The 25,367-nt window shown below is 41.5% G+C and overlaps 1 protein-coding gene across 4 annotated transcripts in view; it reads left to right on the top strand.

The window, feature by feature from the left end:
* Positions 1-25,367, top strand: part of pspc1 (paraspeckle component 1) — a 42,308-nt gene that overhangs the window by 16,821 nt on the left and 120 nt on the right. The window contains exons 8-10 of one of the 4 annotated variants that reach the window (XM_015952457.3): positions 6,857-6,914; positions 11,972-12,108; positions 12,534-12,921. The exons of 1 other annotated variant lie outside the window; for it this stretch is intronic. In XM_015952457.3, coding sequence (XP_015807943.3) covers positions 6,857-6,914; positions 11,972-12,108; positions 12,534-12,707 — 369 coding nt within the window. In that variant the 3' untranslated portion in view covers positions 12,708-12,921. Of the gene's footprint in view, positions 1-6,856; positions 6,915-11,971; positions 12,109-12,533; positions 12,922-25,198; positions 25,362-25,367 lie in introns of those variants that run through there. 2 more of the 4 variants (XR_001572415.3, XM_070544217.1) reach the window with 2 other exon arrangements.

Raw genomic sequence — 25,367 nt, 5'->3', positions numbered from 1 at the left:
CACCTCCTAAATGAATTATTAGACTCACCTGTGGTTGAATGCCTGTTGATCAGAATTTTGTAGTCTAAGTGTTGCTTTTCTCCTAAGACTATAATTGGGGTGTACTCACTTTTACAACATGGGCTTGAATGGATTTGTTAGGAAAATCGCTTTTTGTGTGTGAAAATGAACAAATCTTGTTTGCAATCTTGTTGCGTGCGGAGCGCTTCCCTTTTTGTTACCTTTTTCCCTGTGTGTGTGTGTGTGTGTGTGTGTTAGGGTTGCCTGAGCCTATGTAGGGAAAACACTGCCGGGGTTAACAACAGAGCTGCTGGGACACGAGGATATAGATCAAGGGAAACATACCATTTCAAACCAACTTATTCAGACTATCACTTTTGGTTTAAATGTGTTCTACTGTACACTAAACTACATGGATTTAAAGATGAATAATGAATTATGTTTTTTTGTTTTAAATCACTTCGGTGCTTCTGGAACCCTATCATCACGATTATTCCAGATGCCTTTAACATATGTTTATTTGGTAAACTTAACTCAGCAACATGAATCAGAGGAAGCTAATATCAACAGCAGCTAATTTTAATTCCACATTGTGTTTAGTTAGAAAATAAACGTTCCATTAAGATAAAAATATGGATAATCTAATTCTGTCTACATGGTGTATCTGAATAAAGACAGAACATTAACCTCCTAAAAATCATCTGAGGTCTAAAACCTCAGACTTCCAGTACAAATCAGAGACCTGTCATCTACAGAAATACTCAGATGACTCTGCAGTTGTCGGGTGTATCAGAGATGGACAGGAAGCTGAGTACAGAGAGCTGGTGGAGCGCTTTGTGGCATGGTGTGGAAACAATCATCTGACCTTGAACGTGAACAAAACGAAGGAGATGATTTTAGACTTCAGAAGAAACAGGGTGGAGTCAAACACTGTTTCCATCATGGGAGAAGAAGTGGAGGTGGTTGAGGAATACAAATACCTTGGAGTTCACCTGGACAACAGACTGGACTGGAGAAAGAACAGCGAAGCTGTTTACAAGAAGGGACACAGCAGACTGCACTTCTTGAGGATGCTTAGGTCCTTCAATGTCTGTAGCAAGATGCTGCAGATCTTCTACAAGTCTGTTGTTGAGAGTGTAATCCCTTCAGCCATCGTCTGTTGGGGTAGCAGCATCAGAAGCAGGGACCTGAAAAGGCTCAACAGCCTAATAAAAAAGGCTGGTTCTGTTCTGGGGACGACTGTGGAACCACTGGAGGAGCTAATGCAAAGAAGGATTCTCCAGAGAATCAAGAAAATGATGGACAACCCTGAGCATTCTCTTCACAAGACTGTCCGACAACGGAAGAGTGTCTTCAGTCAGAGGCTTCTTCAGTTTGACTGCAACACTGACCGCTACTGGAGATCCTTCCTGCCAACAGCCATTGTAATATACAACAACTCTTTGATGACTTGATTACTATTATTATTATTATTATTATTATTATTATTATTATTATTATGAGCCACTGCCAGGGGTGGACTGAGATCAAAATTCGGCCCTGGAATTTTCTCTTCAAACCGGCCCACTTCATTAGCCGCGGACACTACACAGAAGTCGGCAAATTTTTCAGGATTTTACGAGGATGTTTTGTGTGGTTGCAAACACTTAACTTCTGCTTTATTTGTGGTTACATGAGAACATGGTGGGAAAATGGATGAATGATTGAACAAATGTCAGGTGGAACCACAAATTATATTCCAGGAAGGCCCATTATAAATTATTTTAGCAGCGAGATAACTACTACTTTTGTGTGTTCATGTGTGTTAATGCGCAATAGGGCTGCACGATATTAGGAAAACCTGCGATATTCGATAACAGTGCTTAATATTGTGATATCGATATTACTCAGGATAAATGAACAAATACTAAAGTATGCAGTGTTGATGTCGTCTGGCGTGTGACGTCTGCTCTGGGTTCAAAGCAAACAAAAACTAATGCATGAATTCCATTACAACATAACATTTTTATTGCAAAAATATGCAGCTGCACCTGCTACTGTATTAGCAGCAAAACAACAAACTGCATGCATGCAGTTTCTCAGTGACTTTAAAACATCACCTCCACCATAAAACTTTTTCTGATGCTCCAAATACAGAAAAACATCCCTTACCAGGGTTTTAGAATAAATAGTTTAAATGTTAAATAATAGTTAACATCACTTAAATGTAACAGCAAATTCTCTCAATGCTACTGAACATTTTCTCCACTTATGTGGTTATGATATAAGGCTGTTGCTGTAATTGGGAAGTGAACTGTGCTGGGCCAAACTAGGAGAATATTAATATTTTCTGAGGGAAAGAGAAAAACAATTGTCTACCTTTCAGAAGAGGAACTGGCAAAAAACTACATGGAAAATATGAAAACGTTTGTTTTTAACCCCAAATTGAACAAGTTTACCTAGATCTTAAAAAGCAGCTCAGATGATGAAACTGCATCTATGATTCTGATAACAAGCTAACAAATTGAACTAGCTCCTCTTAAGATAACCGGCTAGCAGAGCTTCTGACTGACAGTTTATGTGCAGCAGCAAATCAACTATCCTGATTAACAAGGTTATAAAAGCTCATGAATGAAAAATCACTTTGATGTGTGGGGGAACTTTTCCAGGCCCTCTTTAGCAGGGTGGGACTGGGAGGAGAGTGCTGTAGCCTTTTAGCTGGAAGCTAACCGGAGCCTGGGGCTAACAACACCACCCAGTGGAACACTAGCGACGTGAAGGTGGGTGGGTTCACTGGCACGTGTCGGAGTCAGCCCGGTTATTATCAGCTGCTTAACGACACCGAGCGGACTCACGTTCACGTTTTAAAGCAGCGCTGATTCCAGAAACATCAGCACAAAGTGCGTTCGTTAATCTGAGCCAGCATGACGAACAAGGGAACGGCGCCGCTAACTCAGTTCGGGTGTTGCGTTCAGCGTCCACCCATCCTAAGGGTCTACGTAGGGGGCGGGCGTATTACGTGAACGGACCCATCTGATTGGCCGCATATCAGAAGGGCTACATTTGATTGGTCAAATAATACTCCTGCGTAAAAAACAGAGCTGGTTTACAAAAAGTTGATGTATGACACGGATGGAAATGTTTGAACCAAACATTTATCGCCGTTTTTGACGTGCTTTGCGATGGGCCTATCGCACGTCCTGTTATCGCGATGACGATAATTTTTCGATATATTGTGCAGCCCTAATGCGGAACAACAAAATGTTTTTGCATGGTAGCATGTGCATGTTGCACATCCCAATGCGCATAAAACTGTTGGTACCCGTCTGCTGAAGAACAGAGATTAAATTATTTTATACCTGCAAGTGTTATAATAAGAACAAAAAAATTAAAACAACTAATGAAATCTGCTGTGGATTTTGAATAGAGATTCAACAGAATAATATACACAATGGGCTGGAAAATATATACATAATATTTGTTTTGTCATCCGTTTTGAAGTTTTCCAATTTAATGAGTAAAGGTAAGTCCAATTTATACTTCTCCGTCAGCTCGAGTGTGGAGTCGCGCTGATGGAAATGTTTTCTCTTTAGATTTCTCCGCCACCTGGGCAGCGTTGCAATGCAATTCCCCGCTAAGACAACAGAGGACGTAGCGCTTTTCTGGGGTATCCGGTCACCATTACAGTCACATATCTGGTCCAAGATGGTGTATTTACTATTGTGTTTACATTGTTTTAATGTATTTCAGAGACTTTTTAACTGGGACAAATTTCCCCTCATTTGAGCAGGGTCCAGCTGGGCGTTTCTGCTTAGGGTGCAGAAATGCCCTAATGAGGTTTACTGTAGCTTTTCACCAACCAATCAAAATGGGCATCAAAATACTTTATTTTCCCTGCTACGTTCGTCAAAATAGAAGTCTACACTAGTTGCACTGCCAGAGCAAAATAAAAGCCGCCACATATATAGAATACATTTTTGTTGATTTTTTAAAAATATTGTAACGACTCTAACCTGTACTTACTGTTTCGGATCTTTATTCCGGGTTACCGTTGCCACAGCCCATGCCTTAACTCCAGGAAAAACAACGTTGACGATCTCCGTTGAAACTTGCTCGTGTTCTCTTTCTAAACAACCGAACCGGAACTCTCCACACAACCGGCCAAGAACGCTCCCTTCAGTATAAAAGTCCAACCCTAAAAAAATCGTAACCCGTTACACTATTTTAAAACAATTTAAAGAGTGAAATGCATAGTCTACATTCGCGCTCTTGTACTATCTATAATTGTAGTTTGAAATTAATTTAAATATCATGAAACGTTTAAATCATATTTTATTTTGAAAAGCTACTGGCTCCTTCCTGTCTAGCTGCGGTGCTTCGGGTGTGCTTCTGATGAGACCGTCCGAAGTAGAGGAAACAAGTCTGTGTCCCGCCTTATTGACAGTCTCCCGTTCTGAGTTTAATATTTGTACAAACCCTGGATAAAGCAGGAGGCGGGACTTAAACGCAGATTCGGGTCCCAAGAGCGTGGAGCGCGCTCATGTCAAACCAGCAACAGAAAATGAAAGGGAAGGGTGAGAACAGATAATCAGTAACTATAAAAAAGACGGGAAATGGATAGATAAGCGGAGAGAATATCTTATTTTGAAATATTGGAAGTGAAGTCACATTTCAAGAGCGAATAAGAAGAAGGAGGCTTTCCCGTTGACAAACCAATCCCCCCCTAGCGGCTGGCTGGATGATATTGCCTCATTCTCCTCCACCTCTTCATGCAGTCGCCACCTCTAAACCCACATTTCTTAACATTTCCGTCCACAAATAAAACGCTTGCTCCCTATCTTTGTACTCCTTCAGTCACGGGTGAATAAATTTTAGTATTTTGGGACTTTTTCCGTGAGGCGTTCATTAATCTGTTCCATGTCTGCCGCTAGATATCTTTATTTTTTGAGGAGGCAATAGCGGTGCTGTTAACAGATTCAAAGGAAGTGGTGTCCTGACCAGTCACAAGCTTGCAATCTCCAAAAATTTCGACAGATAGTTAAAAACGTTGGCCATGTCTCCATCACCCTCTGTGAGCCTGTCGGAGAGCCCTTGGTTGAACGCATAGTGGCGTTGCGTACCGACGAAGTATAAATTAGGCTGTAGTCACAGGGCTGTTTGGTATCTGGGTGAGTGCCATACTGAATGTGGATTACGGAAAGCTAAGGAAAGAGTTGTCTCAGGAGTCTCGAAAGACTATTGATGAGCATGTTAAAGCCTAGAAGACTGTCAGTAAGTATTTTGATCATGATGTATTTTTCCTCAACTGAAAAGTTTCTGGGAAAACAAAATTGTGGAAAAACGAGTGATATTCTAGGTACTTGGTCTGGAACTGAGATGGAACAAACTGATTTCTGTCTCACAAATATGAACTGTAGTGATCTTTTTTTTTTATTACTCACTAGGGCTGTCGCGGTAACCGCAAAAATGAAATATCGCAATATGAAGAAGCCCACCGCGCTGCATCATGGGCCACCGCGATTACTGAACTTGATTCAACTCAATGATGCATGTTGAGAAGGATGGCTGCACTGGTATCAAAACGAAACGTTACTTCGCTCCTTTGGGAGCATTTTGGTTTTCAGTCCGTCAGCTGCTGCGCAGCCAGAGTCCTTGGCCGAGACAGAGCTGCCACCAGCGGCAAATAAATAAATAAATAAATGCTCGGAGACCTGCTGAAGTCCCGGACAAGCACTGCTTCTGCAACCGTCCCGAAGAGAGTTTGAGCCGAGCTGGAGCTCACTCGCTACCTGCAGGAGGAATGCATCCACCCTAAATAAAACCCCCCTGACATGGTGGAGCAACAACCGGGAGAGATTCCCTTTGCTCGCCAGTCGCGCGCAAGTACGTGTGCGTTAGTGCAACGAGCGCACCATCCGAGAGGGTTTTCAGTGTTGCTGCAAATGTTGCCACCCCTCTCAGATCCTCTCTCAAACCGTATATGGTTAACATGCTGGTTTTCCTTGTGGGTAACAAGGACGTGACCGAGCTATAAATCACCGTCATTCGTGTGTGTGAAAGTGAAATGATAGTGCCCCGCGCCCGGTACATGTAATTTTTTATGCTTGATTTTAAACAACTAAACAAAATGGGGACTTGTTTCTTATTTGTTAGATCCTGCAGCCAAATTTGCATTTAAAAGTTTAACCTTCTCCTGAATTTTGTTGTTTTTAAGTTCAGTCGGACTCCGACTGTCGGAGAAACAAACGTTACTGTGATCTGTGTTGTTACTGCCCTTTGATCTGCATTCAGTAAAGTGATTTTTAACCTTTTTTAAATGTGTAAACATTATGTTTAGATAGTACTGCAATAAAAAAAAGTGCTGCAATAATATCGCACACCGCAATATTAAGCCACCCTGGATCACCGCAGGGGGAATTCTTCAACCGCGACAGCCCTATTACTCACTATAATGCGTTACTGCTGCAGGACCAACCAGACTACCTCATTGGTTGAATCCAGCCACATTTAAATGACTGTAGCTGATAACATTATTTAGGCGCATTCAGGCATTGGTTAGCATTTTGTTATCTAATACACCTGTGAGCAGTTGTGTTGAAATTCAATCTATTAAAATGTAAGCTTCAATGATTCAGGTATTTCAGTTTATTAATAGAAAATGCAAAAATCACCATAAAGTAAATTTCATTGAACCTGAGTTGGTTGAGACAAAATTCCTCTTCCTGATTTTTACTTTCTCATGTCCACATAAACCTTTTAAAGCATTTTAGCTTACAATTACTGGTTGGTTTTAAACAAAGGAGAGGGATTCACAATCATCTTTTGGCTAATGGTTTGTATTTTAGCAGTTCTTCAGGATCTTCTTCCCCTCTTTCAGAAAGAACAGGAAATGAGAGTGGGTGAGCTGAGTCCTCGTGGAGCCGTTAATATAGGAGGTACGGGTCTGATTGTGTAGGTGGAATATTCACATGTATCAGTTTTGTCTTGAAATTCTGTTTTTGATAACCCTATTTGGTGTAAATGGGAATCACAAATGATGCAATGTTTTAAAGTGCACCAATTGTTATTATTCCATCATATTAATCACAGAATGTAACCCAGGATTGCACATCACCCAGGTAAAGGTATCCACTATCTATATTTTTGACAGACTCCTAAAATGTGTGGTAACTTTACCTGAATTAAAAATGTTGGTACTTCATAATAGAGGAATGGTATGGTGAATGTAAAGCCAGGCTAGAAATTATTTGATCTAAAAAGAATATTATCATGGAAATTTTTCCTAAAGGGGACCTTTAACCTTTTTCCATGGCCTCATATTTTACTGTTCAAACTTTGTTCTTGGTCTTTTTGTTTTTGGCTGTTAACCACTGCAGTATTCATGGTAGTAGGCCTGGGCGATAAATCGATTTAATTAATTAATTCGAATTTTTTGTTCAAGTCAAAGTCAAAGTCAGTTTAATTGTCACTTCTGCCACATGTACAGGACATACAGAGAAATGAAATTACGTTACTCTCAAACTCTCACTAGATAGAAAATAAAAATTTAGTATAAAAACAGTAACCAAGTTCAGAGAGACTGTGGGGGAAAAGAGAGGAGAGGTGGGAGAGCCGGGAGGGAGTTTAGCTTCCTAACTGCCTGATGGATAAAGCTGTCCTTCAGTCTGTTGGTCCTGGCCTTGAGACTCCGCAGTCTCCTCCCTGACGGCAGCAGCTCGAAGAGGCTTTGCGTTGGGTGAGTGGGATCAGCCGCAATGCGAAGGGCCTTTTTTGTGAGGTGGGCGCTGTAAATGTCTGGTAGGGAGGGGAGAGAGACCCCAATGATCTTCTCTGCTGCTTTCAGTATACGTTGGAGGGTTTTAATGCAGGAAATGTTGCAGGCTCCGAACCACACAGTGATGCCGCACGACAGGATGCTCTCGATGGTGCCTCTGTAGAAAGTATACAGGATGAGGGCTGGTGCTCTTGCTCTTCTTAGTTTGCGGAGGAAGAAGAGACGCTGCTGTGATTTCCTCGCCAATGCTGTGGTGTTGTTCATCCAGGAGAGATCCTCTGTAATGTGCACACCCAGGAACTTGGTGCTGCTCACTCTCTCCACAGACACACCGTTGATGGTCAGAGGAGCATGCTGAGTGTGTGCTCTCCTGAAGTCCACAACAATCTCCTTGGTCTTGTTGCGGGTGATTAAAAAAAAAAGTAAATCGAATTTTTATGTAATAGCGCCTTTTTGGCCCCCCGGAGCTTCCGTAGCGTTAGTTTCACATAACTGCGACGACAACACCACAGCGCTCGCACACACACGAAACGGTAACAGCAAGCAATTCCATGGCCACCTGTTAGAGTGGAAAGTTTGTTCCGAAGAAAGGAATTAAATCCGCCGTTGTTTGGAACTGGTTTGGGTTTGCTGTAACGGATGTAGAGCGTGGCACTTTTATTCCAAGAGAGTGTTCATTTATTCGTTGTTCATCTCAGAAATGAGTAATACAATTGTCTTGCTTGTGATTAAATAAAAAACTACCGTACGTAGGCTTTAAGGTGCCTTCCATTTGTATTAATTGCTATTCTTAATAATTGAGGGGGAGAGAGAATCGGAAAAAAATCGTTAATCGAATTGAAAAAAATTAAATTGGAGATTTTCTTTTTAGGCCGTATCGCCCAGCCCTACATAGTAGGCCATAGTTTAAAGACTCTTAAAAGCATCACATCATTTGTAAAAAGATGGAATAAGACTTCAAGGTTCCCAAGCAAGATATCTTCATTTCCTCAACTACATTTTAGCTCCTTCTTTGGTTATACCAGGAACCAGATAGCCTGAGAAATAGACACTTCATACTCTTTCAGCACCCTCCTCAAAATTCCTTAGGGGACATGTTTCTTCAGCCTTGTAAAACGTAGAAAACATTTAACAGTACGTCTGCAGTGGTACACTGTACTACAGACTGAACAACAGTCCGTTTGCTTATCTTGAATCAAAAATTCAACCAAGCAAAATAAATTCCAGTCCTCTATACAGCATGAAAAAATCAGGTCAACCACAACACCCATACACCCTTACACATGCAAGTAGCTGTGCCAAGCACCATTAAATCTGGCCACTGGTTGGAAATAGGGCTGCTCGATTATGGCAAAGATGATAATCTCGATTATTTTGACGGAAATTGCGATCTTGATTATTTAAGATGATTTGATTCAATAACGTTGATTGTATGAAAAAAAATGTGTTCATAAAATAGCACAGGGCACAATCAAGACAAAAATAAATAAGAAAGAAACAAGATAGTCACTAAACATCTCTTGATTTCTAGTGTAAAAAGGCCAATACACGTGATCATAGTTTGTGGCCCAAAGGGATTAAGCCGAGGTTTAGCTTACCCAATACAGACTCATGTTCTGCTTTTTTCTCCTTGTGTCGCTTGTTCAGAGTATAACAGAACAACACAGATTGTTTTTGTTTAGTAGAGAGGATGTCCAAAAGGTAGAAATCATGTTGCATAATGAATTTAGCTAAACATTTTTAATTACATGCATTCCATCTAACTTATTTCTTAGTAAACGACTTTATGCTAAATCAACTTGTCGAATCAGTTTTAAGCCAAATAGTCTCAACAGTTAATTTTTGATGCAGATAAAACAAGGGTAAGATTAATTCCTCAAACGGATTGATAGTTTAGTGTGCCAACACCAAAATGTCTGGCCTGCATTGGCCCTGTTTACAAAACTCATTCAAGTAAGACCAAAGATGCCTTGTGGCTGTCTCTGGGTGATATCTGAAAAGACAGAGGCAAAGATGTTAACATCATCACTCTGTGGCATGGAAGGCTCAATTTAATGATTTATGAACAGAAAGAAGCAGCTTAAAGAAGCCCTTGTATTTGCAGCCACATCATTGAACTGCTTTGTGAATGAGGCTAGTGATACAATCAAGTATTGTGTTAGTTACCTTGTGCTCAGTCCACTGACTTAAGTCTTACAGATATTGTCGTGTTCTTATCTTGGAATGTGTGAGGTCTTGTTGTCCTAGGTAAACTTCTCAACCTTACATTTGCATTTAACACAAGGTTAAAACTGATTTTAACATAGTTATTCTATGGGTTTATCCATAAACTTATGAAAACTCAAATGTTCAGTTCCATTCATATCAATGCCGATATGAATTTTGTCCATTGTTTAATCACGATTGTTGATCTCTACCCCTAACCTGTTACGGATAAAACGACTCTTGAACTCTTCTTTTCTGTATTCTGTTATGGTGATGTGCAATCCAGCGGTTTGTTAGTAGAAGGATGTTGACGTTGTAACATGAGCTCAAGGCTTTTTAAATGTTCTTTTCACATTGCTTCTTAAGTCCTACTGTATGATACAATATTACAAAGGTTTTTAATGTAACACTGGGTTTTGATTGTTGGTAGCTTACACACAGTGGTTAATAGTGATGTTGGATTGTATAACAGTCTAAGCATAAAGGTTTTAGTATTGCTGCTGTTAAAAGCAGAGTTTTATAATAATTACCCTGTGTCACCGTACCACACTACTGTCAGGTATACATCTGTATACACTCACCTAAAGGATTATTAGGAAGTAGGAACACCTGTTCAACTTCTACTTAATGCAATTATCTAATCAACCAATCCTATTGCAGTAGCTTCAATGCATTTAGGGGTGTGGTCCTGGTCAAGACAATCTCCTGAACTCCAAACTGAATGTCAGAATGGGAAAGAAAAGTGATTTAAGCAATTTTGAGCGTCATGGTTGTTGGTGCCAGACAAACCCGTCTGAGTATTTCACAGTCTGCTCAGTTACCGGGATTTTCACACACAACCATTTCTAGGGTTTACAAAGAATGGTGTGAAAAGGGAAAAACATCCAGTATGCGGCAGTCCTGTGGGGGAAAATGCCTTGTTGATGCTAGAGGTCAGAGGAGAATGGGCCGACTGATTCAAGCTGATAGAAGAGCAGCTTTGACTGAAATAACCACTCGTTACAACCGAGGAAGGCAGCAAAGCATTTGTGAAGCCACAACACGCACAACCTTGAGGCGGATGGGCTTCAACAGCAGAAGACCCCTCCGGGTACCACTTATCTCCACTACAAATAGGAAAAAGAGGCTACAATTTGCATGAGCTCACAAAACTGGACAGTTGAAGACTGGAAAATGTTGCCTGGTCTGATGAGTCTGGATTTCTGTTGAGACATTCAAATGGTAGAGTTAGAATTTGGCGTAAACAGAACGAGAACATGGATCCATCAAGCCTTGTTACCACTGTGCAGGCTGGTGGTGGTGGTGTCATGGTGTGGGGTATGTTTTCTTGGCACACTTTAGGCCCCTTAGTGCCAACTGGACATCATTTAAATGCCACGGGCTACGTGAGCATTGTTTCTGACCATGTCCATCCCTTCATGTCCACCATGTACCCATCCTCTGATGGCTACTTCCAGCAGGATAATGCACCATGTCCTAAAGCTCCAATCATTTCAAATTGGTTTCTTGAACATGACAATGAGTTCACTGTACTACAACGGTCCCCACAGTCACCAGATCACCCGATAGAGCATCTTTGGGACGTGGTGGAACAGAAGCTTCGTGCCCTGGATGTGTATCCCACAAATCTCCATCAACTGCAAGATGCTATCCTATCAATATGGGCCAACATATCTAAAGAATGCTTTCAGCACCTTGTTGAATCAACGCCACGCAGACTTAAGGCAGTTCTGAAGGCAAAAGGGTGTCAAACACTATATTAGTATGGTGTTCCTAATAATCCTTTAGGTGAGTGTACATATATGTTGTAGGCTATGCATAATTAAGATTTCAGCATTAATATGCAACTTTGATCGACATTAATTTGGTAAAACATCTCATCTTATTTTGACATAAAGCAAACATTGACTTTTAGTACCCTGTAAAAATAGCCATACCAACTAGCTACCATTGAGTCCTTTATTAAAATTGGATTACCAAATATCAACTAATGATTTGTTGCTTTGCGTTTAGATGGCTATAGTCAGACCTCTGCAGGGCCCAGTGTTAACCAAGGTCAAATGATGGGCATAAGTGGAAGGGGAGGTGCCATTGGCCCAGAGGGAACACCAAATTTGGGAACACCACTGATGTCAGAGAATGGAGCCATGGTAATGTATCTGGAATAACCCGACTCATTTATCTGGTCAAACAAGTAAAATAAGTTTTACAGATTGACACATTTTATTTAAATTTAAAAAAGGCTAACTGGGAGTAAGCACTTAAACACATCTCCATTAACTTGAAATAAATTAGCATTTTGTAAGAAGTTAGAGAAAAGTACATGTTTAAATTGTACTTAACTAACTGGTATTTTTTTCTTCCTCCTTGTCTATGTGGTTCACATCTTTCTTTCGCCCTTGGATGGGGACAATCGGATCAAACTCAACGCTGACCCAATCTTTGAAAACCATAACTCCACTGTCTTCCAAAACTACCCTGGAAATAATTTTTCCTTTCACACATCTTCAAATATACCTCCATCGCCTACCAACAACCTCTTACTTCAACGTGCTAAACCCAATGTTGACCTCAGCGAAATGATAGGTACCCTCAGAGTGGAGCGATTGGGGGTCAACCAGAGGTTGAATCGCCAAAGCCGCATCAGCAGGCATTGGGGGCCCAGGTTGGACCAAACCCAGGATTTGGCAGGGGCAGTCCAGTCGGGGGAGTGTTTGATGGCCCAAACAGCAAGCGCCGCAGATACTGACTTCTCACATGGATGTACTGCCATTACCATTACCTCCTCTGGTGTTACTTTAAATCACCTGTTTACCCACTCCTTCATGTTGGATGACAAAATCCTGAAAAGATTTGGTCATTTAGTGGGAAAATTTGTTTAGGTTGATTAAAAAACTTCACAGATGATATCTAATTTCCCTGTTTTGCTAGGACGTTTTTTGAATTAAACTGTTTTATGTGTGTGTGTGTGTGTGTGTGTGTGCAACATTTTCTATGAACCCCAGGAGAGCTCTTTGCGGGTAACTGTACAGCTGCTGGTATGTTATGGTCTTCGTCAGAAGGAGAGAATGATTGAAAAACGAGGTTAGCTTTCAGAAGGAATGTTATTGTACCATTATGAATATTGAACTTTTCTGTTCTAAATTAAATAGCTAATAGATTTGTAATATTAGAATATTAAAGATAACAGTTACATGTAAGGTTTACAGGCTTCTTAAAGCTAACTGTAATGGTAGCTGCTCAGCTTGACCTGTTTGACTCAAATAACAAGATGTTACTAAATGAACACTTGGACTAGTTGGTTTTGTAATAGAAAGACCTTTTTATATGATGTGCATGGATCCTGATAACATTCATTTCTGAGGTATTTTGTTTCATTTTATATTGTATTATTTAACAGTTTTTCACTACTCAGTGGATGAACTTGTTTGACAAATTAAAATATTTAGTTTTTCCTACCAAATACAAATATATCACAGTTAATAACAAAACTTACCATATTTTTGGGTACTGGAATATTGGCTTTAATGATGTTGCCAATGGTCACTACTGTCTGAAAACGTATCTAATTCTTTAAAAATAAAGGTAATAACAGCTTTTATGTTTGATTGCGATTGACCTTCTCCCTTCTTTCTCCCGTTCACCAAATGTTTTGTTAGATGGTCAGATTTCCCCCGTCGTTTCAGTGCATCTTGTATTTAAAGTTCAGGCAAAATTTTGTTTCTTGGTGATTTAAGATTAATCCATTTCTCTACATATGTGAAAGAAAATAAAGTGAATCTGATGCCTTTACAACTTTCTTTATTTTTGGATCTTCCATTGCTCTCAAGATGGTTCAGACTTCAATTCTTCTATGTTTTGGGCCATTCCCATCTGTACCAGGTTGGCCCGGGCCGGGTAGTGTAGGTTGTTTACATATCTGGGTGGCCTGGTATTTTTCCGGGCCAACCAAGGCTCATTCTCAGCCCTCTTCTCGAGGGGGTCTGCTTCAGGCCGACCAGGGCCAACACACCCACTGCTGACAGCAAATTCACACCTTCCATTAGAGCAAGCCTCTGATTGGTGGGTAGAATCAGCCCACATGGGCTTAAGGCAAGGATGTGTGGAATCAACCGGGCCAGGCTGGGGCCGACGGGGGCTACCCGGCACGGGCCGACCCGGTACAGATGGGAATGGCCCATTAGTGAATTACTGACACAATTACTCTAATCATGTTTCAGTTCTACTTGAAATGACAATTTCAAATCATTACTTTTGTGCCAAAAGAACAATTATGATAAATGGCCTGTATTTGATATAGCGCCTTCTAGAGTCCCGGAACCCCCCAAGGCGCTTTACAACACAATCAGTCATTCACAAGCTTGTGGGAATGTTTGCGTTTATTTATTTGGCAGAGGCTTATAGGGCATGTTGTGATCTGTGGGCTAAACCGGAGTACCCAGAGGAAACCCACGCATGCATGGGGACAACATCCACCTCCATGCAGAAAGACCGCAGGTTTCGAACCTTCAACCTTCTTGCTGCGAGGCAACAGTGCTAACATCTGCGCCACCATGCAGTCCCCATGATAAGCTACGATGTAGCCACAGCTGTCCTGGGGCGCACTTGACGGAGGCGAGGCTGCCGAGCGCTGGCGCCACCGATCCCTCCGACCACCACCAGCAGGCAAGGCAGGTTAAGTGTTTTGCCCAAGGACACAATGACAGCAACAACTGAGCTTCACTCGAACCTGCAACCTTCCAATTACAGGGCGGGCACTTCTGTGCCTCCATTAACCAGAATTATATAAAAGAAAACTAAAACATCAGTCATTTTGGTTTTATATGACGTACTACTATTGCCCTGCGATGGACTGGCTCTCTGTCCAGGGTGTACCCCGCCTACTTGCCCGTTGACTGCTGGAGATAGGCACCTGCGACCCTGCGTGGACAAAGCGGGTTCAGAAGATGGATGGATGGATGACGTACTACTAGAGCCAGTATTAAACCAAAGCTCTTTTCAGATAATTCTATGAAAGTTTTATTTTGGTTTCAAAACGTGATCCTGGGATCACAAAACTATCTATTAGCTCTACACATTAAATGTTTCTCACAATCTTATGACTATGTCAAAACTTTGATAATTACCCAAGGCCAAGAACCCCCAAAGCACCTTGCTACAGTAATTCTTCCACACACTCATTCACACACTGGCGGTGATGAGCCACATTGTTGCCACAGCTGCCCTGGGGCTAACTGACAGAAGACTGTAGCATGTGTCTTCCACCTTCGTGCTGTAGTTTGAAGTCTCATGGAGTTTGGTGCTTTTTTAACCAATCACAAGTTTGAGGAGCCTTCTAGCTAACTGTGATCTTTGAAAGCATTGATGCTTCAATGGAGATTTGATGACAGTCTACCAAGTTGACAAGTGAAGTAGCACCTGCACCAACATTTGACATTAAACAATGCGCTGAATTTGTGGCTTGATGAGCAACAAATCTACTCCGAGCCCCTCCTGGATGACCAAGCTTCTCACCTTATCTCTAAGGGAGAGCCCAGCCACCCTTCAGAGAAACCTCATTTCAGTCGCTTGTATCTGCGATCTTGTTCTTTCAGTCACTTTTCAAAGTTCATGACCATAGATGAGGGTAGGAACGTAGATCGACCGGTACATTACCCGCAATACTGTAGACGAAGCACCAATCCGCTTATCGATCTCAAGCTCCATTTTTCCCTCACTTGTGAACAAGACCCCGAGATACTTAGACTCCTCCAATTGAGGCAAGACCTCGTCCCTGACCTGGAGAAGGCATTCTACCCTTTTCAAATCAAGACCATGGTCTCAGATTTAGATGAGCTGATTTGTGTATATGTGTCTAAAATATAGATGTTTTTGCATCAGTACATCTGATTTCAAACAGTGGTTTATTAACAGGCTTCTGCAGAGCTCAATGACCTGCTGAAGAGGTAATTCAAGCATTGACTCAGGCTTTTGGGCGCAGGGACACAACTAGAACATGCTGGATAGTGGCTCTTGAGGACCAGAGTTGAATAGCCCTGCTTTAGATACCATACCATACCAATTTTATTTATATAGCACATTTAAACACGGCATGAGAGCCGACCAAAGTGCTGAACAAAACACACAATAAAAACAATCAAAAATAAAAACTAAATCCATTAAAATCAAGTAATCCAACCCTAAAAGGAAAGGTAGAAAGGGAATAAGTTAGACAGAATTAAAAGCCAGAGAATAAAAGTGAGTTTTTAAACGAGACTTAAAAAGGGAAAGAGAGGAAGAGAGTCTGATCGGGAGGGGCAAGTGGTTCCAGAGCTTCGGTGCACAAACTGAAAAGGCGCGCTCCCCGCGGGACTTACAGCGAGAGCTAGGGACATGTAGGAGGTGTTGGTCAGCTGATTGGAGGGATCTTGTAGGGACATATGGGTGAATGAGCTCAGACAAGTAGCCAGGTGCTAAGTTATTTAGGGATTTAAACACAAAAACCAGGATCTTAAACTCTATCCGGAGATGGATGGGGAGCCAATGAAGATTTGCTAAAACCGGTGTGATGTGTTCCCGCTGCCTGGTGCCAGTCAAGAAGCGAGCTGCTGCGTTCTGCACTAGCTGAAGTCGAGCGAGAGTGGAGGAGGAGATACCGTATAGCACTGAGTTAGAGTAGTCGAGACGGGAAGTAATAAATGCATGGACAACTGAATGAAGATGATGCCTTTTTAAAATGGGCTTAACTTTAGAGAGACGCCTCAGGTGGTAATAACAGGTCTTAACTACCTGGTTGACATGAATGTCCATTTTTAGTTTAGCGTCCATCACAACCCCTAAGTTTGTGACACGGTTTTTCAACCCACTTGTGATAAATGGAAGGGTCAGTTGGGGACTTTGAGAAGTACCAGGGCTGAAAATGATGGCCTCTGTCTTAGCGTCGTTCAGCAAAAGAAAGTTTTCTGACAGCCAGCTCTTCACATCATTACAGCATTCAACAAGGGGCAGTAAGGAGTCATTAGGCTTCACAGAGGCATATAATTGGCAATCGTCTGCATAAAAATGGTAATCAATGTGGTGTTTTTTAAAAATGTCACCCAGGGGCAAAATATATAAATTAAATAAAAGGGGTCCAAGAATAGAGCCCTGAGGAACACCACAAGTCAAAGCCGCAGAGGGGGAGGCAGCACTACCCATCATAACATTATATATAACAAGATAATTAAGAAGGTAAGACAGTTTCTTGTGTTATTCAGTATTCGCCTGAATAAAGATGCTTTTACAAAACCTGCATTGCTCTCGCCTCCAAATTGATGGATTTTTCATGAACAATGTTTTGTTTTTCCTCAAATTTGAACCAATAAAGACAGATCCGTGATCTCATTCAACAAGCGGACATTTTATTTTCTGTCTTTCTGTTTGCCAGTAAACAATTTCACAACATGGAGCTGTTAATAACACACTGAGGCCTTTGAACTGTTTTAAATGCCTCTTGGGTCAAGTGGATGCTTCAACGGAAGTGTGTTTGAGGCAGTGACGTTGGGAGAGGTCGACTTACTTTTCTTTGCTGTGCCCAAGGCTGTTCATTATCAACAGGAGGGAAGGTAATCATTGACACGATCCAATTTTAACATGGCTGATTGTGGCTGATCTGGGGAATGAATACTCTGTTCTTCACTTTGTGGCCTTGTTCTGCATTAGCCCATTTTCTGGCCCATTTCTGTTTATGAGAGACAATTGATTTTAGGAATAATCGTCAGTTTAGCGTTTGATAATGTCCCACTTCCTCTCTTTCGCCTTTTCCCTTCAGGGGTTGCCGCAGCAAATGATCTGTCTCCATTTAGCCCCTCCCATTTGATAATGTCCCACATCAGTACACAATGAACCTCATTTCTTTTCACTTCTATCTTTTTGTCAAATAATTGAGATTCATTGAAATTTTCTACACATTTTTGCCCATTTAGCTCTTGTCTTCGTAGTCCAGGGGTTGGGAACCCTGGTTCTGGAGAGCCACTATCCAGCATGTTTTAGTTGTTTTCCTCTTCAACACAGTTGAGTCACCTGTTCAGCAGCTCATCAGGCTCTGCAGAAGCCTGTTAATCATCTGGTGATTAAATCCAGGCCCGTTTAAGCAGGGAAACCTATAAAACGTGCCTCTAGAACAAAAATTATAACTCCACAGATGAGACCAAAACCAAAGCAAACAACAAGGAACAAAGACAGGCCTCTACCCTCTCCACCCCCACCCTCTCTTTCTCTCCATTTACCTATACATAAATCCTCAAACACAGGAACCCACATTCATATACCCCTCCTCTGTAAAGTGTACATTTTCAGTGATTAGATCTCTTCCTTGAATGAACTTTATCCTTAACAATTCCGGCAAAGCAGTATTTTTACCAGAATTTTATGTCTGAGTTCACACACAAAAAACTACAACCTGTCTTTACCTGCATCACCCATGTCCTAACCCAGGGGTCGGCAACCTGTTCCCATCAAAGAGCCGTTATTACCCGTTTCCCACAGTAAAGAAAACACTTGGAGCCACAGCAGCTGCGGCGTTGTGGGCGGGGCCTACCCTCAGACAGCAGAGAGCTCTTTAACCAATCACAACAGGTGACAGCAGCCAGTACCGGTCGCTCGTGTACGTCAAAGTTCTCTTACGTAAGACGATAATCAATAAAACGATTTATATAAAATGGATCCAGAAGTTGTAGCCCGTCTCTGCCTACAATATTTTGATATTTTTCACCCTGTTGGTGGTTTTACTGAGCAGGTGCCACTTTTGTCATACGTTTCTTTTTAAAACATGTTTAGACTGTTCAGAATACAAATCCAGGCTCTGTCACGTTTGAATGTTGTAATTAAACTTTGTAGGTGGGGAAGGTCAGAAAAGGATCCGATCATTTTGTTTTTCCCTCATTTACAGTGACGGAGATAACGGCGCAGTGCGCCTGGCTCTGGTGTTAATCAAGTTTAATTTGATCTCTTTGCAACAATTTTCACAAGAAAACAGAACAGTTAAAGCAGGGCTTGTGTTGACTGGACAGTTCCCGTATTTGACCGTTTATTTTGACGGAGAAAGAATAGAAAGAATTACCCCGACGCATGCAGATGAACTGACATTTTATTCGTTTCGCACATCGCAGATGTAGCTAAATCACTCAAGAAATGATTCCCATCTGAACATCTGAGCTGGACACTGCTCAGCGCAGCTCGCTGTCAGCGTGTACGTAAGGTGCACAGCGATCTGAAGATGTGGAGATTGGCTTGGAGTGCGTTGCAGAACCAGAGCGCATGCGGGAAGATTCCTCCGTCTGAAGCGAGCGTTTTCCAAACCCTGTCTTTGAGAGAGACTTGTCACTTAGCAAATGTTCCCTGATTATGAAACTTTGGCTGAATAACGCTTGTTCCTGTCTCCAATGTGGCGACACATCCAGGAGCCGTCTGAGGAGAAGCCCAGAATCTCACATCCTCTTCAGCTCAGAATGCGCCGATTATGCACAAGCGTGACCCAACCCGGTCTCACAGTAGACCGGGTTGGACCTGTTCAGGTTTACGCAGACAATCTTTACATTTAGAATTGATTTACAGATATAAAATTTATGCAGTAAAATATAAAGCATTTTATTTAAATATCCATTCATTATTTTACAAGCACAGAGAGCCGCATCAGATGGATGGAAGAGCCGCGGGTTGTCGACCCCTGTCCTAACCTTATACACACCTTGCTCAGTAGGTTGTTTATTATGGGTAGAAAAAAAGTCTCAAAAGATCTGTGTGTGTATCTAAATGTGTGTGTGAATATCTAGTGCGTAACTAAAGATTGTGTGTGTGTGTGTGTGTATCTTGATTTGTAACTTGTGTTTTTTTTGTGTGTAACTTCAGCTCCACATACAAATCATTGAATACACACATATCACCTGGTACACACGGACAAAACTACGTTACACACAGATCAGTTTGCAAGTACAAAAATCCTTTTGAGACACTTTTCTCACCTGACTGATTTGTGCGTACATGGTGCGTTTGAATGCTGGGTGGAAGCTGAGAAATCTGTATTTCCTTTGGATTTAGTCTAAACTTGTGTTGATGGGACAAATATGTTTTTCTGTGGGAAAATAAAGCATCTCAGGATCCTGTAGTTACAAAAGATAGATCAACATTTAATTTTTAATCATCTAAAATTGTTTATTTAGCGATACGTGTGTTTATGAACCATGAAAACAGTCAAAGGGTTTTAACTAATGGCTAATAAATGGCAGAGTGGTTCTCTGACTGGAAAAAGCAGGTTTCAAACTGGGAAAAGGCACGGCGTCACTGGGCGCCTAAGTCAACCCATCTACTTCTACGAAGTCAGTCAGGTGAGAAAAAAGTCTCAAAAGGGTTTTTGGACATGTAAACTGATCTGTGTGTAATATAGTTTTGTCTGTGTGTGCCACGTGATTTGTATGTGTAGGAACTGAAGTTACACACCAAAATGTAAACGCAGGTTACAAATCAGGAGTTACACACACACACACACACACAAATCTAGATACACACAAATCTAGATATACACACAAATGTAGACACACACACAAATCTAGACACAAACACACAAATCTAGCTACATACAAATCTAGATATACACACAAATGTAGACACACACACACACACATCTAGACACACACACACAAATCTAGCTACATACACAAATCTAGATATACACACAAATGTAGACACACACACAAATCTAGACACACACACACAAATCTAGCTACATACACAAATCTAGATATACACACAAATGTAGACACACACACAAATCTAGACACACACACACAAATCTAGCTACATACACAAATCTAGATATACACACAAATGTAGACACACACACAAATCTAGACACACACACACAAATCTAGCTACATACAAATCTAGATATACACACAAATGTAGACACACACACACACAAATCTAGACACACACACACAAATCTAGCTACATACAAATCTAGATATACACACAAATGTAGACACACACACACACAAATCTAGACACACACACACAAATCTAGCTACATACACAAATCTAGATATACACACAAATGTAGACACACACACACACAAATCTAGACACACACACACAAATCTAGCTACATACACAAATCTAGATATACACACAAATGTAGACACACACACAAATGTAGACACACACACACACACACAGATCTTTTGAGACTTTTTTTCTCCCCATAGTTTGCTTCCTTCTAAGTTATAATTATATTGAGCATCCCTGTCCTGAAATAGGTTTAGAATACGGAGGGGCAAAATTATTTTTGATACTTTATACATAATCAACAGTATGTAAACAGTGGCAGTACTGCTAACAGCAGAGCAACACAAGCCTGAACCACTGCTAACACAACACATTCTCACTCCAACTCTCTCTTTCCAACTGTACATCTCCTTTAAGCCCCATGAGATGTCTAAGCTGCAGCTGTTACACACCTGCTTAGACGCTATCAAAACCTGGATGGCTGGGAGATTTCTTCAGCTGAATGAAGATAAGACTGAGATCCTCATCTGTGCCCCAGACAAGCTGGTTCCCAAAGTCAGAGACTCTCTTGGTCAGCTTGCTTCTCACACCAAACCTTCTGTCAGGAATCTTGGCGTGACCTTTGACCCAGCTCTCACCCTGGATTCTCATGTCAGTTCTCTTGTTCGCTCTTCCTTCTTCCATCTCAGGAACATTGCTAAGCTGAGTCCCATTCTGTCCCGCTCTGAACTTGAGACAGTTCTCCACACCTTCATCTCCTCACGCTTAGACTACTGTAACTCTCTTTTCACGTGTCTGAGCAGAACCTCCCTGAACCGTCTACAGGTGGTTCAGAATGCCTGTGCTCGGCTTCTGACCAAGTCCTCCAAACACACCCACATCACCCCGCTTCTCCTCCAGCTTCACTGGCTGCCAGTCAACTTCAGGGTTCATTTCAAGATCCTGGTTCTGGTCTATAGGGCCTTACATGGACAAGCACCATCATACATTGGTGATCTTCTTAGTACCTACACCCCCAGCAGGTCCCTGAGGTCCAGTGATCAAAGCCTACTGGTTGTGCAGCACCAGGCTAAAGACCAAAGGTGACTGATCATTTGCTGCTGTGGCCCCCAGACTCTGGAACTCTCTCCCCCTGAGCCTGAGATCAGTGGACTCAGTGGTCTCCTTTAAAAAGCAGCTGAAGACTCACTTGTTCAAGCTGGCTTTTGTATGACCTTCTTCACCACTCTCTCTTTATTCTGCTCTCCCCACCTATTCCACCTTCCTCAGGATCCACTGATTTCCCTCTTTCCTGTTCACTCTCTCTCTTTTTTAACTTTTTTTAATCCCAATTGCCTATTTTTGCTCATTTTAAATATATTTTTAAACATTTTCTAAATGCTTTTTTATATTTTTACATTTTTTTGTTTTTGTGAAACGCCTCGTGATTTTTATCTTGAGAGGCGCTATAGAAATGATATTTTCTTCTTCTTCTTCTTCTTCTTCTTCACTCCCAGCACGTCAACAACAAACGCTTGGTCAGCCACCCTCCACGTCAGACCCCTGATGCCAAAAGTGCCCTTTTTCATTACTTATGTGCGAGAAGGGGTTTTCCCTTTTGTAACTGCAGATTCCAAAGCAGTGTAAAACTGACGTGATGAGATATCCACTGATGCAGCACCGAACCAGCTCATTTAACCGCACCTAAACCTTAACGTTTTGCTATTTATAACCTTCCCCCCACCCTCATACCTAACCTTAACCCTCTTGCTACCTAAAACGTTACTCTCACTGTGATCAAGCGTCTGTTTCCCATGCATTCTGACTGTGAATTTTCGTATTTGCCGCCCAAGGGGAACGTTAGAACATACCATCTGGCGAGGGGGAGGTTCGAAATACCCTCTACTTTTAACCTTCACCGTGGACCGTGGTAGTTGAAACCTCCCCCTCGCGTTGGCTCGGTCCAAACTCGACCAATGACGAGGCGGCTACCGCCGTTCACTTCATAGAGCCGGCTTTTAGAGCGACCGACACATCACTAACGTGTTCGCTAGCAAGATGGTTAAGGTTCGGATAGGGGTGAGGGGAAGGTTAAATAAGAGGACACGGTTAAGGTGAGGTACAATGAGCTTGTTTGGTGCCCTGGCTGTGGACATCCCATCGCGTCAGTGTAACGCTGCATTGGGATCTGCAGTCAAATAAGGGAAAAACCCCTTTTCGCACATAAGTAATGAAAAAGGGCACTTTTGGCATCAGGGGTCTGACGTGGAGGGTGGCTGACCAAGCGTTTGTTTTTGACGCGCTGGGAGTGAGAACGTGTTGGCTAACGTCATTGTTGGACAAGAGGGAAACAATAAAGATTAATGTTGGAGCACACGTGGCAACATTCCAGCATGTATTTAGAACATCCAGACTTTGACTGAATATCAGAAAAATACATAGCTTGCTTAATGACTTATCTGGTTACTGAACATGGTACAGTTTCTAGCTTCATTGTAGAGGTATTGGGGTAAACCAGCCAATCAGCATGCAACTTATTTTATATTCATGTCCTGGGTGAGTGGCAGGGCGTACCAGTCTTTCCATTGTAGGGCTTTATTGTAGGGTTGTTTGGCCATTCATCAGGACTCCTGGGTTATTGTGAGCCTCAGCAAAGTTCCATATGATACACTCAGTTTCAAAGTTGTTCTAGAACCCCTTTAAATGCCAAATCTACTTTGGTGGAAGACACAGGTAAACGTTTACAAAGTTTGTTATTAAAAACTGTTTTGGTGTCATTTTTGACCCAAAACAACATAACTAATTGTTTGACTCCAATGAGCGCCCTACATTACTGCCTTGTAGCCTAGTTTAAGTCATGACTTTTTCCCAGACTCAACCATTTAATAACGATGTTTCAGAGCCTGAAGCTGATGCGAGAGGCAGACACACACGATTAACCTACAATCTGAGAGTTTATTAGATTTACAAAGTTTGAAAAGTGTTCCAGGATCCTGTGAAAAATGGACTGCCTTTGTAGGTTTTGACAGTTTCACATGGGAAAGAGATGTGATCTCTGAAAGGTAGACTTTGGATTCAGGTGTGATGGGAGTGTAATTCTTGAAAGTGTTTCTCTGACACTTAAAAGTTTTAGGTTTTGCTAAAATGGTTATTATCTCATTATCTTCCACTTTGAAGGATCCTAAACCTGGTGTTGAGGGAGTGAGGATGATGCTCAAAGTTAGCCCCATTCGTTTACATTACAGGAAATCTGGTTTTTAACTCTTTAATGAATATCTGTCAGAAAGCAGGGGCGTGTCCAGGGAGTGGCCTGGGGTAGCACATGCCACCCTTGGAATCTTATTGGCCACCCCGAGTGCCACCACACTAATTTACCTTTAAATAGGCTTTTCATTGTCCACAAAAGGCTTGAGGGTAAAACAAAAAAGCATAACCATCGGTGCCACCCATGCACAAAGTTGTGCCTCACCTGGGCCACCCCATTTTAAAAGATCTGGACACGCCACTGTCAGAAACCAAACCAAACCAATTTTATTTATATAGCACATTTAAACACGGCATGAGAGCCGACCAAAGTGCTGAACAAAACACACAATAAAAACAATCAAAAATAAAAACTAAATCCATTAAAATCAAGTAATCCAACCCTAAAAGGAAAGGTAGAAAGGGAATAAGTTAGACAGAATTAAAAGCCAGAGAATAAAAGTGAGTTTTTAAACGAGACTTAAAAAGGGAAAGAGAGGAAGAGAGTCTGAAAGGCTTTAGTCTCTGAAACAAAATGACAAAAAATATTTTGGACGTTTAAAATGTGTTTTTTCTTTGTGTCAATTTAAGTTTACATAACCACATAGAAGTTCGGAGATACAAAGTGTTGTTTTATACTTTGTGGTTATCTGTTCATATTTTTTTGTCTTGTTTACTTTTGTTTTTTGTTGTTTTTATGTCCAAAATAAAGATGTAGTCATCCTCAGAATTTGTGGCTTTTTTTGGGGGGGGGGTGATCAACATGTGATGACTTGAAGATTAAAACTTTAGTTTTATCTATTTTTTATTCATTGTCTAAATGATTCAAATTGTCAGAATAAACTGATTCATCTTTTCATTTCTAAAGCTGGTTGTTCTCAGTGTTTTCCAGCGTCGTTCTAACATTTTTCCAGAGACTGTTTAGGGTAAATCCGATTGAATTAATAGACCAGTTCAGATAAAAATAGCAAGACCTTTTTTTTGTTGTTTCCCTTTCAGCGTGGCGCCGCCTCCGCTCCGTGCGTAAAGACGCATTAAGAAAGTGACACCGCATCTGATAATCCAGACAGGAGGCTCTCTGCCTGTCATTAAGAGAGGAAGTGGAAACATCTCAGCTTCTTTTGATCCTGATATTTATTAAATCTGTTTAAGAATCGCGCCTCTTCCC

Source organism: Nothobranchius furzeri, chromosome 14, assembly GCF_043380555.1.
Source record: "Nothobranchius furzeri strain GRZ-AD chromosome 14, NfurGRZ-RIMD1, whole genome shotgun sequence".
In the NCBI taxonomy this organism is placed as follows: domain Eukaryota; kingdom Metazoa; phylum Chordata; class Actinopteri; order Cyprinodontiformes; family Nothobranchiidae; genus Nothobranchius; species Nothobranchius furzeri.
Note: the sequence above shows the minus strand (reverse complement) of the source record. Positions and strands in the feature narration are given on the sequence as shown.